The sequence below is a fragment of the Macrobrachium nipponense genome, chromosome 18 (genome assembly GCF_015104395.2).
Source record: "Macrobrachium nipponense isolate FS-2020 chromosome 18, ASM1510439v2, whole genome shotgun sequence".
Classification (NCBI taxonomy): domain Eukaryota; kingdom Metazoa; phylum Arthropoda; class Malacostraca; order Decapoda; family Palaemonidae; genus Macrobrachium; species Macrobrachium nipponense.
In genome coordinates this window covers 60817507-60834680 of record NC_087211.1, presented here as the reverse complement: position 1 = coordinate 60834680, position 17174 = coordinate 60817507, and the positions used below count along the sequence as shown (strand labels likewise).

The following is a 17174-nucleotide window of genomic DNA, read 5'->3' as shown; positions in this document are numbered from 1 at the left end:
AGGTCACGTCCTAGCTGTAGCTCTCCAGGCAATGCAGACTCAGAGATAGTATCTATGAAGTCTTCATCCTGAAAAGGTGAGAACCAAGGTTTTTATATCCTACACATTAGTTGTTTCCCGTCTTACCTGTATTATTGAGCTGTCTCTTACCCTCCACCAAGGGTGCCAATCAGCTAAGTATATATCTGTCAGGGAAGTTCATGTACAAAATGATATTGTTAAACTACAATAAAGTTTTGTACATACTTACCTGGCAGATATATACGATTAATGGCCCACGCCCAGCCTCCCCTCAGGAGACAGGTGGAAGAGAAAAATCTGACAAGCTTACGGGAGTGGTTCGTACATCCGCCACCCTACGCGGCGGGTAAGGTAGACCACCTGACCTACCTGTCGCGTGTGCCGCGAGATTGAAATTCTGTCGGGAACGTCGGAGACTATAGCTAAGTATATATCTGCCAGGTAAGTATGTACAAAACTTTATTGTAGTTTAACAATATCATTTTCGAGCCCTATGGCTTCGGTCTTGCCCACGGCCCCCTCAGGTGTTCACGGGTCTTTATGAGGAATGTCGCTCAATTGGTTTCATAAAAATCGAAGGAGTAAGAATCTCGTTGTATCTCGACGATTGGCTGATCAGGGGCCCAATCAAAAGATCGTTGTCTGGAGGACTTGAAATTAACACTGGATCTAGTTCAGTCCTTGGGACTGTTACCTAAACCTCGGGAAGTCCCAGATGAATCCCCAGCAAGCATTGTCTATCTGGGGATTCGATGGATTCTCGGGGTTTTCGTGTGTATCCATCAAAGGAACGACAGGAGAGATGTTTACAGAAAGTGACGACCTTCCTAGAGAAAGAACAATGTTCCGCGAGGGAATGGATGAGTCTTCTGGGACCCTTTCCTCGTTGGAACAGTTCGTTTCTCTAGGGAGGCTACACTTAAGACCCCTACAATTCTTCCTCAGAGAGAAATGGGATCAGAAGCACCAAGAGCTTTCGGACTCCTTTCAGCTCTCGAAGAGCATAAAAAAGGACCTCAGTTGGTGGTTAGAGCCAAACAGATTGAATCAAGGGCTCTCCCTTTCAGTTGTCGAGCCCTAGGCCTAGTGTTATCACAGACGCCTCGGAAAAAGGATGGGGAGCGACTCTAGGCTCGAGAGAAGTGTCAGGCACCTGGAATGGGGAACAGGTGTCCTGCATATCAACAAGAAGGAACTGGCAGCAGTCCATCTAGCTCTCATTCACTTCGAACCTCAAGTATTGGGTTCCGTGTTGCAAGTGAATTCGGACAACCAGGACAGCTCCTAGCCTATTAAGGAACAAACAAGGGAGGGACTCACTCCTTCTCCCTGTTCGAGAAAGCAAAGGAGCTTCTTCTTTGGACCGAGGAACGGCGAATAACTCTTCTAACCAGGTTCATCCAGGGGGAGAAGAACGTGAGAGCAGATCTGCTGAGCAGAAGAGATCAGGTCCTTTCACGGAATGGACTCTGCATTCAGAAGTGTGCGACGAGATTTGGGACCTCTGGGGGAGATCCAATATCGACCTGTTCGCAACGAATTGGAATGCGAGGTTGGAGAAACTACTGCTCTCCGATTTCAGATCCAAAGGCAGTTGCAGTGGACGGTCTCCTTCTGGATTGGAAGGGGATCGACGGGTACGCTTTTCCTCCTTTTTCAAATAATAGGAGAGGTGGTAAGGAAGTTCGTTTCGACGGAGGGAACCAAACTGACCCTCATCGCCCCATTCTGGCCAGCCCAAGAATGGTACACCAGAGGTACTGGAATGGATGATAGATTTCCTGAGGGCCCTTCCAACTGCGGAAGGATCTTCTCAGACAGCCCCACTTCGACAGATACCACAAAAACCTCCCGCTCTCAGTCTGACTGCCTTCAGACTGTCGAAGGACTCGTCAGAGCGAGGGGTTTTCACGCAAGGCTGCAAAGGCAATTGCTAGAGCCAGAAGACCTTCAACTCTTCGCGTGTACCAGTCGAAGTGGGAGGTGTTGCGAGATGGGCCAAGTCCCAGAAAGTATCCTCTTCCAGTACCTCTGTAAATGAAATAGCGGATTTTCTCCTTTATTTGAGGGAGAAATGCAATCTGGCCGTTACCACAATAAGGGGATATAAAAGCATGCTCTCATCTTTTTTGAGACATAGAGGCCTTAATATCTCGGAAGACAAGGATCTGCATGACTTGTTAAGGTCCTTTGAAACCTCGAAGGCCAAGACTATAAGACCACCTAGTTGGAACCTGATGTGGTCCTTAGATATTTAATGTCCGAGAAATTCGAACCTCCTCAAAATTCTCATTCAGAGACTTGACTAGAAAGTCCTCTCTTTCTCTTTGCACTAGCCTCTGCTAAGAGAGTTAGTGAACTTCAGGCTTTAGAAGGAACTGTGGGCTTTAAGGAAGATTCCTGCAGTATGCTCCTTTAATCCCCTGTTTTTAGCAACAGAACGAAAATCCTTCTAAACCATGGCCAAGGACTTTTGAGATTAAGGGAGGGCTGTCCTCTTTGGTAGGGAGAGACTTAGAGAGGACATTGTGCCCAGTCAGGATCCTCAAGTTCTACTAGAGAGGAAGAAGCTACTTGGTGGAAATGTAGATAGCCTTTGGTGTTCCGTAAGAAATCCTAAGAGGATGATTTCTAAGAATGCTCAAGCGTATTTTATTAAAGACGTTATCAAAGAAGCGCATGCTTCCTGTGAAGAGGAACATTTAAGGCTTCTAAGAGTCAAAGCACATGAGGTCAGAGCTGTAGCTACCTCTTTAGTGTATCATAGGAATATGTCGATACAGAACTCTTGTCGAATCCACCTATTGGAGGTGCAATTCGGTTTTTGCATCAAATTACTTAAGAGACGTGCGAGTCACTTATGACAAGTGCTTCTCTCTCGGACCGTTCGTGTCTGCGGATTCGTTGCTGGGGCAAGGAGCTGAACCTAATCCTTTATAGTTAGTTAGTTAGTATTTTTAAAACGTTTTTTGGTGTTGTGTTTTTATGGTCGATTGGAAGGAGTCTTGGGGAATGCTCCTTTCAAATCGTAGTGTTAACAAATGTAGTGTGGTCAGGTGGTCGGATTGGTTTTTTCGTGCTCCTTGTTAGTGATTTGGACCTAGGCTCTGTCATGTAAGAGGGTCCATGTAAGTGGGCCAGCCCCCATTGGTATGATCCAAGACAAGGCTCTGTCAAGTAAGCGGGCTCGCCCCCATTGACACGATCCGAAGAAGCTATCAGTGTCAGGTCTCATCCCCCACTGAAACTCTTCAGGCAAGCAGACTCATAGACAGTAATCATGAAGTCTTCTGCCCAATAAGGTAGGAACCAAGGTTTTTTTTAATAAGTTTATATATATGACCTACAACAGATTTGTTTTCCCTGTTTTTATTGTTATTTATATTGAGTAACTATCTCTTACCCGCCACCAAGGGTGTCAATCAGCTAAGTATATATCTGCCGGGGAAGTTGCATGTACAAAAATGATATTGTTAGTATACAATAAAGTTTTGTACATACTTACCGGCAGATATATACGATGAATGGCCCACATCCCATCCTCCCTCAGGAGATAGGCGTAAGAGAAAAATCTGGTCTGAAAACGGGAATGGTTCCTATTCCCGCCACCCAGCGGCGGGAGAGGGTGATCACCTGACCTACCTGTAGCGTGTGCCGCGAGTTTTGAATTCTGTCGGGACGTCAGAGACATAAGCTAAGTATATATTTCCTGGCCGGGTAAGTAGGTAAAAACTTTAAAACTTTATTGTATACTAACAATATCATTTTTCTTCAGGTTTGAATTTTTGGAATGTTTAGGACCCCGAAAATATGTTATACATATGAAAAAAAAATTAGACTGTGCACAATTTGATTGACTGATTGATTGTATGATTGATTGAAAAATTGATGAGCAAAATTAATGCTGAAGTTTATAAAAGTATATAATGCAAAATTGAACCATATTCTCATCATCAAGATATACACTCACTCACACCATTCGAAAGAGGAAACGAATGGGATTCCAAATGTACGATAAAAATGCATTTCTCAAATTTGTGGCGAGTGTGGGTTTTAGCACTGGACGCCTCAAATATCTTGGAAGAACTTAAGTGCAGGTTTTTTCTTGCTTATTTTTTTTTTATTTATCAGGTTATCTATCAGACTTATTTATCACGTTTTTCTGAAGGTCAGACCGCTAAGGTCTGATAAATTAAAAAAACTACTGTACATATTTTTCATTTTAGGTTTATGGATATTTTGTTACTATACATGCCATAGGAATTATTTATAAGATACTGAGACACCGACTGGCTTATTGGTAGGTGAATTGATGGAATATATTTCTGAGCAAGTTTGAGTAATTGTTCTTGTAGTGTAGAACTATGAAACCTTTTATTTCATTGCTTTTTCAATTTCAGTTTCATTTGTCCTTATATCTGGTTTATAGATAGAATTAAGTGTATAAATTATACAATGGTGTGGACTGTGGAGTAATTGGAATTGGGCAAATTTTAGATCAAGACATTATTGTTATGTAATACTGTACATGGAGAGTATATTGGTAGCTGTACAATAATTTAAGAGCACTGTATGGTATCATATCAGTGAATAGCCAGATACTAGTTTTGCAGTGTTTTAGTAAAGAACTGTGAAGGGACTCATATATTACTATAATTGTTGATGCAATAAGTGTGCTGGATAACGTAAACATGAATACTGTTAGATTAGATTATATGCTATCAATCTTATGTGGTAAAAGTGAAAATTCATAAAAAGGTAAAAGTTTTAATTAACTGAAACAAGTTTTGGGCCAGTACGTTTTACTGAATGGTGTAATATCATTTGCTTACAGCAAGGTATGGGTGGTGCAATTGGTGAAAAGATAAAATTTAGTCAGTGAGACTGCTTGAGAGATTCAATAATGATGAAATAAGAAGGGTAGGCTTGGTAAAGATTACAGAGGTGATAAGAGAGTCACGATTGAGATGATATGGGCATGTGTTGAGGATGGATGACGAAGAGAAAGTGAAGAGGGCTTGGGAGGAACCTGTTAGAGTTAGAAGATCGAGAGGGAGACAGAGAATTAAATTGTGAGCTAAAGTGAAGGAAGATATGGAGAGAAGAGGTTTGGTGGAGGATGATGAAGCCTTTGATAGAAGGCAGTGAAGGAGAAGGCGCATCAGGCAACCAACCCATTAATGTAGGTTTAACGGTGGGGAAGAAGACCGAGTTTATCAGAATTAGTATGTTTTAAGATCAGGGTAAAAATGTCCCATTTTGTCACCGTATAAAATAAAATACTAATATGCACTATACTTTGAAGTAGAGGGTTTCAGAATTCAGATGTCAAAAAAAGGGCTTTTATTGAAAATTTTACCTAAAAGGGCTGTGTAACCTATACACGTATATAAATTAGAGGCATGGTTGTGTACTGCAGTAGTATGAATATAAATTTTGGTCTTCATAGGTATGTTTATTCAATACTCAATACTATTCCAAATATGAAAGCCTATTGATAAGAAACAGTTGTTGGAAGCACTACGTACTTGAGTAGGTCCAGTAATCTTGTGATTGCAGTCACTAAAATGAGTCTCCTACTGTGGGTCTCTGCATCACATGACTTGCAAGTCACGGCCAAACTAGTTATCTCTATGATTATGATTTGGCAGTGTCATGGTCCTGTCTCAGTGGCATGTCAAAGGTCATGATGTTTGTTTCTTGTTGGGAATGTTGCCCAACATTATTTTCACAGCAGTTTTAAGTAACAAGTTTAGGGAAATTTATCAGGTACAGTACAAAATACTTAGATGTGAGTAAACTAATGCTCTTTCAAAGGCTTCAATGAGTCTTGGAGCTTTTATCATAAAGAGTTTGACAGTGTCCAAACTGTTAACTGAAGTCAATATGATTCTTTAAGTCTTGTATATATTTATTTGGAATGTTATGTTGGCTGTTTAATAAGTGGAATGCATTAAGTATATGAGTTAACAGGATTCGTAGGTCCCTTAATTTTTCTTTAAGGAAAATGGAAAATGTACAGTATTCTTACAGTAAATTAATATTTTTTCCCGTTTTGCTGTGGGATAATGAGTTAACTCCAACATTATTGTATGTACGTAGTATATGTATAGATTTAGTAGTAATTTTCAGAAAATTTGGTTTAATAATTATTAGATTGTTACCTTGAAATTGAGTTAAGGAATTTTTGTCTTAGTTCCTTTTCTTTTATCCTGCAGAGCGCTAGAAAGACTCCAAACTTTGGCTTATTATTTGACATTGATGGCGTGATAGTAAGGGGGAGACGTGTGCTGCCAACGGCCAGGGAGGCATTCAATCACCTTGTAGATGAATCCGGAAACTTCAGAGTGCCAACTGTGTTCGTCACAAATGCTGGAAATGCCTTGCGCTCAGGGAAGGCTGAACAACTATCAGAATGGTTGGGGGTTAATGTAAGTTATTATACTATGAAGCAGGTATTTAGTATGGATGTGTATATAACACTACAAGACCATATGCTGTGTAAAGTAATGTTTAAAACATGTACTAATGGCCATAGGAAAATTGAAGAGTTGTCATTCATATCTGTTTACTTACAGGTTCATGAAGACCAGGTGGTTATGGCCCATTCCCCCTTAAAGATGTTTGATCAGTATTTTAACAAGCAGTTGTTAATATCTGGTCAGGGGCCAACTCAAGAAATAGCTCATAACTTAGGTTTTGTAAATACAACAACAGTAGATGAACTACGCCAAGCATATCCCCAGCTGGACTGTGTGGATCACGAGAGACGAAAAACTAAGGTATTTGTTGTGCAATGATTGAGTTTGACCTTTAAATTATTTTTATATTATTGTTTCATTTATTTGTTTCTTATTTAGGATTTTCTTCTCAATAACATTTTGTATCAAGATGATGCACTGTGAAGTTGTATATTTCAGTCAGAGCATACAGTAGTTTTCCTATCCAGGACAGTATCTGCAGTTGTTTTTTCAGCGGAAAATTCTTTGGTTTTATTTCAGGCCTTGGTATCATTCTACATGGGTACTGTTACTCATTAAAACAATATTACTGTGTAAGAAGAACGATTGTAATAATTGCAAGAGGGTACCTTAATTTCAGGGAATATATGATTATATTTCAAAATATTTTGTTGCATTTAAATGATTGTATAATTTTTGGTTGTATACTGTGAGAAAAATGTTCTTGTACATTACAAATCAAAGAATTCAGGTTATGGTTAAAGTACTAGTACTTAGAAGAATTTTGTAATACAGGTCATTAATTACAGTACAAACTGTAGCAAATAAAAAACTACACTTTATTCACACAAATATTCTGTCAAATAAATCATTTAGCAAAGCTTTATAGCATGCCTTACTGCTCATGATATTCACCTTAACACATGTTGCTGTTGCAGGCAGTTGCGCCTACTTCAAGAATACCAAAATTAGAAGCTGTAATGCTTTTTGGTGAACCTGTGAGGTGGGAAACATCATTACAACTCATAATAGATGTACTAATGACAGGGGGAGATCTTTCAAGTGCACCTACAGCTCCATACCCCCACTTGCCAATTTTAGCTTGTAACATGGATTTGCAGTGGATGGCTGAGGCACATATGCCAAGGTAAAAGATGAAAATGAAGATGTTGGTAACTGCTTATATTTCTTTAATGTTTTTACTTGAAAATTTCATGTAATCACTAGCCACATGAAACTTAGTATGTATATATATGCCTAGAAAAGTCAAATTTTTAAAAATGCAGTAGGGTTTGTTACGTATGAAGCTTTATTTTTCAGTGATATGTCCTGAATTTTAATTTTTATGCTTAAAACTATTCATCTTGCAAGATAGAAATTTAAATTGTTTTGGGGGCACAAACTAGTCAAAGGGAACTATACTGAAATTACTTGACACTTCTATTTCATATTACTGTACATTATTGTACTGGAACAGGTACCAGGAATCAATTTTTATTTCACATTTACCTTGAAATATTTTGTGTATTTAGGTTGGTCACACTTTTCATATTGTTGCACATTACCCTGTACATACTCATACATATTTGCCATTATGTAGCTGTCCAACTTATTTGACCCAGTTTTCACTTGAAGAACAAAAAACTAGAACCTTTGAGAATCTAGAAAGTGGACTGATTAACCTAATTTATTCATGATATTAATTTACTACTAGTATGTCATTAGAACCTCGTGTTTTTATACATTGATACAGTGTTTTTCCTTTGTAGATTTGGTCATGGTGCTTTCCTCTTGTGTTTGGAGGCTCTTTACAAGAAGGTCACGGGTAACGATCTCATATACACTGCCCTTGTTGGGAAACCTTCTGAGATAACTTACTACCACGCAGAGACTATGGTACAGCACCATGCAAGATCTATAGGCATAAGCCATCCTATAACTAAACTTTATGCAGTAGGGTGAGTATGTTGTAACTAGATAAAGATTATATTAGTCAAATTATTAGCTAAGTTAGAATATATGTATGGTGTATGTAAGGGAAATCATTTATTATTATTTTAATAGCAGCAACCTGTGTGTTACATCTACATAATGTTTATCATGTTTAAATTATTATTCAGAAGATGAACCCTATTCATATGGAACAAACCTACAGGGGCCATTAACTTTAATTCAAACTTCCAAAGAAGATGGTGCTCATCAGGAAGTAGAGAAGGTAAAGGGGAATACAGAGAGAAGAGAGATCTCTTATTTATAAAGAAAGAAATTAATAGATAAAAATAATTAAAATGCTAGTATAGTAGTATTAGGGTAGTAATGCATTGCATCTTTGCTTGAAGTTTGGAAGTTTCAGTTGTACAACATCCTCAGGGAAACTGTTCCAGGGTCCAACAGTGTGAGGAATAAAGGACCTCTGGAACCGAGAAGTTCGACAGCGAGGCACATTTACTGCATACTGGTGCTGCTCCTCAGTGAATCTGGTTGCTCTCGGCAGGGAACAATTGTGAATATGAAAGATCTCTATTAAGATACAGTACAACTTATGGAAATGTGATAAACAAGAGACCATCCGTCAATGGTCGAAGTCCTAACCGCTAATATTTGGAAACAGTAATACCACCATGAACAACTCTTAACTAAAAGAGATCAATACATATCTGGCAGAAGCAGACATCCACTCTGAAGAACAGTATTATAGTAAAGGAAGCACAAATGACTTAGAACTGGTTTCATTGCTTTTATCATTGTTGTAAATACGTGAGTCCCTATGAACAAAACCTAACTTTCGTGCAGCATTTGCTGAAACATTTATTAGATGTTTCTCAAAAGTAAGATGCAAGTCAAAGTTACACCAAGAATAGATAAACTTCAGACTCTTCAGCAAAGTCCCATCCACCTGAAGGGAAGGATGGGATGGAAGATCTGTACAAGATCTGCTAATCAATGGTTGTTGTTTCAATGGAGTTCAGCTTCATACTCCAGCGACTACACCTTTCACTGATCCAGTCTATACCCTGATTGAGGCTGAGGGCAGCTTATTTCTCATAAATGGAGACTGCTACACTCACAAAGTGTTGTATCACTGGCATACTTAACAACCTTATTTTCCAGACCAACAACCATACCACTTGTATAAACCAAAAATGACAGTAAAAGGAATATGTACCCGAGTATTAAGTAGCTTGCAAAAGAGCAGGAGAGGTTTAATGAAGTAAGTAGAGGCAAGATTGGAAGGAAGTCCAATAGAAAATTTAAATAAACAACTTAAATGAACTTAGTATTTCTATGTACATAGAAAATATTACCATGGGTGAGGAAGTGTTACCAACAGACCAGCTTTTTTGGGCTGTGTGGGTCAGTTGGTAGCACCCTTGCATTTCAGTTGAAAGTCCTGGGTTTGATTCTAATGTATTCATATTTTAATTTTCCCTTGTAAGAATATATGCACAAAATTACTTATGATTTATTATTACGTAGAATTCTTTAGTACTTATGATTTATTATTACGTAGAATTCTTTAGTACTGTATTGTGCATTGTTCCTCATTTGAATTATATATATAATTTAGAGCATTGAAATATGCAGTTTTCAGGCTAGCCCTCTGGGAGTGCAGTTTTGGTGTTAATATGGTGCAGTTAATCCACTGTGCTTTCTTTGTCACAGCATTGATATTTGTGTTTATTCAAATATGTGAAGATTTAATGTATGTATACAGGATTGAAATGCTATCCTATAGAAAATTAATGAATATGCAGAACAAACCTTTGGTCTTAAAAAACAATCAAAATTGTAAACAAGGAATCTGTGGCATCTGGCAATTCATGCGTATACAAGGTGGAAGCTGGTCACCGACTGGGCTTGGAACCTTGTGATGCGTCAGTCTTTCTTTAACCACCTTGGAGAGTTTACTTTTTCACTTTGCTCTCCTCCACCCCCCCCCCCCCCCCCAAAGCATTTTTCCTAATAGAGGTTGCATGTATGGAAATTTTCCATACTTATTTTACTCTTTCTTCAGTTGTCTTTCTAAAAATCATTTGACATTTTTGCTTTAGTACCTTTCTCAGACATTAGCAAATTAATGTAGTTTGTAGTTCAGCAAATCTTGTTGATTTTCTTCTTTGAGATATTTAAATTTTCCTGTGTGCTTTTTTCAGAGACAACATTCACACAGACATATTTGGGATGAACTTATATCAGGAATATGTGAGACGACACAGAGGAAGTAAGAAGAGAGTCACAATGCAGGGAGCACGTGGTTTAGATCTTTCTACTCAAGACTTCAAAGGCCTTACTGCTGATCAGTGCTATTCAGTTTTAGTCAAGGTAAAGAATTGTTCTTTTACATGATATAAATTGTTTAAGATGAGGGGAAAATTTGCTCTCTCCCTTACAGTTACACTCAACCGCTGCTATTCGGGGACTCTCCTATTCGCTGATTTTTCACTGAGAAATATTCACAAAATACTAGATTTTCATATTTTTTAACTCTGTAAATATACTTTTTGTGATAAAACTTTTAAAATACCGAGGTATAAACATTTTTAGAGGGTTCTTTTTTTTGCATTTGAACTATGAAACTAGGCAGTTCTAATTATTTTTTAGGGATTTTAAGTATTCACAAATTTTAGCTATGGGGGGAGAATGATACCTATCACCCACGAATATGGGGATCCATTGCACTAGAAAAATCTTAAGATTGGATTGTGCTCAAAGCTTATTGATTAACTGGTAGTATGCAAAGCAAAACAAGAGAATATTTCAAGATTAAAAGGCAGAACACTAATGGTAAACACAAGTAATGACAAACGTATGGTAAGATTTCAGAGCAAATGAAGTGGTTTTTAAATATGACTGTAATTCTTTACTTGGATGTAGGACTAAGCTTGTGATTAAAGTACACTTTCATTTATGCTATAGTATATATACGTATGCTTTTAGTTAGTCTTTGCTCTATAATACCATCAAGAGTGTATTACATTTCCAGTGAGAATTAAAGTATGCTAGGATGTTTCACACTTGAAACCTTTCTGTTTTGCAAAGCATATTATACTGATGTAATACAATATGTCATCTTAAAACTTGGGCTGTTAATACAGACCATATTAGTATAGCATTCCTTTATATTGTATCTAAAAGGTAAGAATTTGAAAGGAGGCTAAATAATTGTACTTGAGAATGGCAACAGTATAGCTGTAGTCAGCATAGTGCAGGATTTTGAACAAAGAATTAGGAATCAGAATAGCAGGAACCATGCTGACAGGATTGACGAAGTACCTAGGCCTAACCCATACCTATGCAATTTTTGTAGAAAATGAATATGTAGTTTTAAATTCAAATGCATGGATCACAAATTTGCTGATAATTTGAACCATATTTAAAGTCAAAGCATATTTTCAGAATTTAGGGCTCATTGCTAAGAATTAGAATGCAGACTACCATTTTAAGTTTTACTATAATTTCTCATGAATTTTGTTTTGACACCATTTGTTAGTAACTGCATTTATTGATTACAATATTAATCATCAGTATTACTGCATCAGTTTTAAAAGATATTTAAGAGCACTACTACATTAAGATTTTTTTAAAAGCATTAGAATTTCAACTTGTACATAATAACAGACAGACATTGATTTTAACAGTAAGTGTTAATGGCAACATGATCGGTGGCTCCTTTTACCATGTTTTGCACTCCTCAAATTTTTTTTTTTTAACATCAGGGCAATACAATTAGCAGGAAATATTTGTTTTATAATTAATGAAAAACATTAATTTTTTACAACTTTACAATAGTAATGGAATATAGAATTTTGGCCAAAGGCCATGAGCTGCAACCTATGAAGTAATTCAGCACTGAAAGGGAAATTGAGAGTATAAAGAAAGGTTTTAACCCTTAATGGACGGATAAAGAAAGGTTTTAACCCTTAATGGACGGATAGCTTCTCAGGAGAAGTAGTAACAGGTTTGGGGTGGTGGACGGATTGATCCTGTGGAGAAGCAATATTAACAGCCATCAATTTGGAAATAATCAGGCGGGAAAGAGGTGCCAATACCTCTATAGCTCATAAATTCACTAATGGCAACTTTTACACTGGCTAAAATCACAAATCTGGCATGTCAGGACTTCAAGGGTGAATGTACATACTATGTCTCTCATTGACATCGTTGTAAATATCTCCTAAATATACCAAGGGGTTGCTGTTGGTTTTTGTTCTTGTTTTTTATAATGGTATCTTGGTTGTAAATGTAATTTTGCAAAGAAATATTACTAAAAACATGTTCTAAATAAAAAAAAAGTTACTGAATCTTTGTTTTTGGTACATGAATATTTTTCAACAAATATGCCAAAAATTTGTTAGATTTTATTTCTTCTCTGTTTTGATATTGTGTAAGCTGTAATTATAATTTTACAAATTAAAATAATTTATTAGAAAAAACATAAGTTGGTAAAATTTATGATTGTCTTGTAAAAGAGCCTCCCCCCCCCCCAAAAGGGGTTGTAATTAGTAATTTTCAACGTCTCATGGAAGGTAGGGAAAATTTTTTAGAATTTTCCTTTCACCTTGTGCATTTGCATATCTTCTTTCCATTGATGATGATTTTTTTTTTTTTGCCGACCTCAAAGTTTACCTAGCTTGAGGAGCTGCAGTATTGATTTTTTTTACCCATCCACTAAGGGTTAAAGGTGTAACAGGAGGAAAACCTTGGAGTTGTGCTATGAAACAATTGTTAACCCTCTTACACCGGAGCGGTAAAAAAAAATTGTCTCCCGTGTGCCGGAGGTGTTTCAGAGTGAGTGCGGAAGCGGAAAAAATATTTTTTTCAAAAACTCACAGCGCGCTTAGTTTTCAAGATTAAGAGTTCATTTTGGCTCCTTTTTTTTTTTGTCATTGGCTGAAGTTTAGTATGCAACCATCAGAAATGAAAAAAATTATCATTATCATATATAAATAATGCGATATATGATAGCGCAAAAACGAAATTTCATATATAATTGTATTCAAATCGTGCTGTGCGCAAAACGGTTAAAGGTAACAAGTTACTTTTTTTTTCGTTGTAATATACACTAAATTGCGATCATTTTGGTATATAACACATTGTAAAACGATAAAAGCAACACAGAGAAAATATTATCACAAAATAATGCATGAATTCGTAACGCGCGGACGTAAACAAATATTTTTTTCAAAAATTCACCATAAATCTAAATATTGTCCTAGAGATTTCCAATTTCTTTCAAAATGAAGACAAATGATTGAATATTACATACTGTAGGAGTATTAGCTTACAATTGCAGTTTTCGACCATATCTGACGAGTTAAAGTTGACCGAATGTCGAATTTTTTTATATATATTTTTTATATGCAATTATTTCAGAAATAAGAAAAGCTACAACCTTCAAATATTTTTCGTTTTATTCTACATGAAATTGCGCACGTTTTCTTATATAAAACTCTATGAAATGCCTAATATGAAACTGAGCAAATATTCCGAGAACGGTACGTACGCATTTCGGAGATTTGTGGCGGAGAATCCGCGCGCGGAGGGAAGGAAAGATTTTTTTTAAATTCACCATAAATCTAAATATTTTGCTAGAGACTTCGAATTTGTTTCAAGATGAAGATAAATGACTTAATATTACTAGACTGTAAGAGTTTTAGCTTACAATTGCGTTTTTCGACCATTTCGGTAGAGTCAAAGTTGACCGAACGTGGTTTTTTCTATTTATCGTGATTTATATGCAAATATTTCAAAAATGAGAAAAGCTACAACTTTAAATTATTTTTTGTTGTATTCTACATGAAATTGCGCACATTTTCATATATAAAACTTTATGTAACGGCTAATTTAAAATGGTGCAAACATTACCACAATTGCACGTATGATTTTTTCGGAAGAGTTACCGCGCGGACGTAAAGAAAATGTTATTTTTTTTCATAAATTCACCATAAATCGAAATATTGTGCTAGAGACTTCCAATTTGTTGCAAAATGAAGGTAAATGCTTGAATATTACTAGAATTAAGCGTTTTAGCTTACAATTGCGTTTTTCTACCATTTCGGTAGAGTCAAAGTTGACCGAAGGTTGAAAATTTGGCAATTATCGTTATTTATATGAAAATATCTCAAAACTGATAAAAGCTACAACCATGGGTTGGTTTTAGTTGTATTGTGCATGAAATTGCGCACATTTTCATATATAAAACTTTATATAACGGCTAATTTTAAAGTGGTGCAAACATTACCACAATCGCATGTATGATTTTTTTCGGAAGTTACCGCGCGGACATAAGGAAAAAGTTTTTTCATAAATTCACCATAAATCGAAATATTGTGCTAGAGACTTCCAATTAGTTGCAAAATTAAGGTAAATGATTGAATATTACTAAAATATAAGAGTTTTAGCTTACAAAAGTTGACCGAAGGTTGAAATTTTGGCAATTGTCGTTTATATGAAAATATCTCAAAACTGATAAAAGCTACAATCATGAGTATTTTATTGTTGTATTCTACATAAAAATGCACACATTTTCATATATAATACTTCATGTAACGGCTAATTTACAATGGTACAAAAATTATGTTAAAGTGACGAAATAATTTCAGAGATGTGTCACAGATACTTTTTAGTGCGGCAAGAAAGAAATTCGCGCTTGTGCGCCTGCGTAACGATTGTAAACAAAACAAAACCTTGATCCGTGAACTCCCAGCATCCCCCAAGGCGCATGATTCAAAAGTTTTAGGCTGGTAGGCCTATAAGTATTTTTCCGCGAATTAAAAAAAAAAAAAACTTTTGTAAGTCGACGTAAAATACGTCCAGTCGGCACACGGGAGAAAAAATGTTGACGTAAAATACGTCCAGTCGGCGTAAGAGGGTTAAGAGAGGGTGGAAAGTAAGATGGTAGAAGGAAAATATGAAAGGGTTGCAGCAAAGGGCCAAAGGGACACTGCAAAATCTAAGTAATGTCTACACTGCACCACATGAAGTGCACTGACAGCACTAACCCCCCCCCCCCCAACAGATAATAAAGTTCAGCATAGTGACGGTCAAATATTGCAATTAAAATGTATAAGCAGTAGATGTTTTTTGGCTAGTTACTAAAAATAAATTTTAGGAAATGGTGAGGGCAAAACATGACTTGGCACCAATATAGCTGCGTTCATTTTGTTATTTCAGACTGGCGTATACAATGGAGAGGAATTGTTGGACCACTCGCCACGAGATTTCTTACCTGTAGAGGCCAAGCTTCAAGAGCCTTCTTTGTCAGTCAAATGCGTTTTAGAAGCCATCAATACTATTTTTAAGCTAGAGAATTTCCTTTAGGCAATCAGATATATGTATACATAAATATAATTTATTTCCATTACATATCTTTAGTTACAGAACTGATTTGTATTACTTGCATTGTTCAAGTGCGATTTTAAATACTGTACTTGTAAAGGAGACAATTCTAGTGTTTTTAGCAGGAACACTTGAATACCTCATTTGTTAACTGCAGATATAGACTCAGAGGATTTAATTTTTAGTTATGACTCCTGTAATGTTTCAAAGTCACTTGACTGACTAACGTTAAGGAGTATTGTAGAGAAAATAAAAATTATTTTACTTGGCCACGGTGAAACAGGTGATAGCTCTTATTAAATCTTGAATGTTCACATTTTTTAATCTTTTCTTTGAAATGGGTTTCCAAAAAACAATAGCTTTTCTCTTTTATATGAAACTATATAACCAAGGTTATTAAATCAGTTTTAATGGATTGTTTGTGTTAAGTTATAAAAATTACAAAATTAATTATTTTCTAATGTAAAGGGTAAGCTCAGTACCTGTAATATTTATTACAAAGTAAATAATGGAAAATGTAGTTAACACCTAACTCCAGTATTAAGACTTTTAATCATCATGACAGCTCTGTAATTATAGTGGGCAGTTTCCCCTTTTTAAGTTTTAATCACTTGTGAAGAAATTTCTTCACATTTGTCCATGGAGTATTATTTCATCCACATAAAACTGCAACTCGCCATGGACTGATATTATATCCTGCCAGTGTTATATAGGATACATTGCACCGATGTTCATTCCCAATTTCATGCTATGTTAGCCAAGTGTTGGTCTCTGGTACAGGTGGAATGATTAAGAGCCAGTTTGGTAGCTACTGTCAGTTGGCAAATGCAGTCAATAATTAAGGAAACATAGTAGTATTACTTTTAGATTTTAAAATTTTCTCTTTCTTGGCCAGTTTTCCTTCTTGTTTTATTTTAAAGGTCAGTACTTAGTTTTGAATTAGGATAAGTTCAGTTGGTCATGGTACTGTATGACTGCTAAGCTTACTTGAACTTTACCCTAAATCAAGAATTTATGTAAAACTTTTAAGTATAGTGAATCCTGTGGTTCCTTAAGTGTTATTACTGATTATAATTCATGTAATTATTTTCAATATTTTAAATTTTGTGGAACTTTTAAGAGATATTTAAGTCTTTGATCTATACTTTTAGCAACAAGAATTTACAGGGCACAGTACCATCAAGACCGTTAGTTCTTGATTGTGTGCTTGAAATTCTCTATTATAGGAAACACATTTAAAAAGGAAATTATTGGGGGTGGAACAGAGTGGTTTGACTGTGATCTTTCATTAGTTTAAGGACTACCATTTAGGCTAACAACTTCAGCAGTGGAACTTTACCAAGATTCATAATC

General features: G+C 36.3%; 1 protein-coding gene across 1 annotated transcript in view; it reads left to right on the top strand.

Annotated features, from left to right (window-relative positions):
• Positions 1 to 16361, top strand: part of LOC135197094 (haloacid dehalogenase-like hydrolase domain-containing 5) — a 39029-nt gene extending 22668 nt beyond the window's left edge. Inside the window, exons 2-7 of the mRNA XM_064224054.1 lie at positions 6240 to 6452; positions 6600 to 6803; positions 7421 to 7629; positions 8252 to 8440; positions 10637 to 10805; positions 15657 to 16361. Of these exons, the coding sequence (XP_064080124.1) occupies positions 6240 to 6452; positions 6600 to 6803; positions 7421 to 7629; positions 8252 to 8440; positions 10637 to 10805; positions 15657 to 15803 (1131 nt within the window). The 3' untranslated portion in view covers positions 15804 to 16361. The remainder of the gene's footprint in view (positions 1 to 6239; positions 6453 to 6599; positions 6804 to 7420; positions 7630 to 8251; positions 8441 to 10636; positions 10806 to 15656) is intronic.
• Positions 16362 to 17174: the final 813 nt, after the last annotated feature.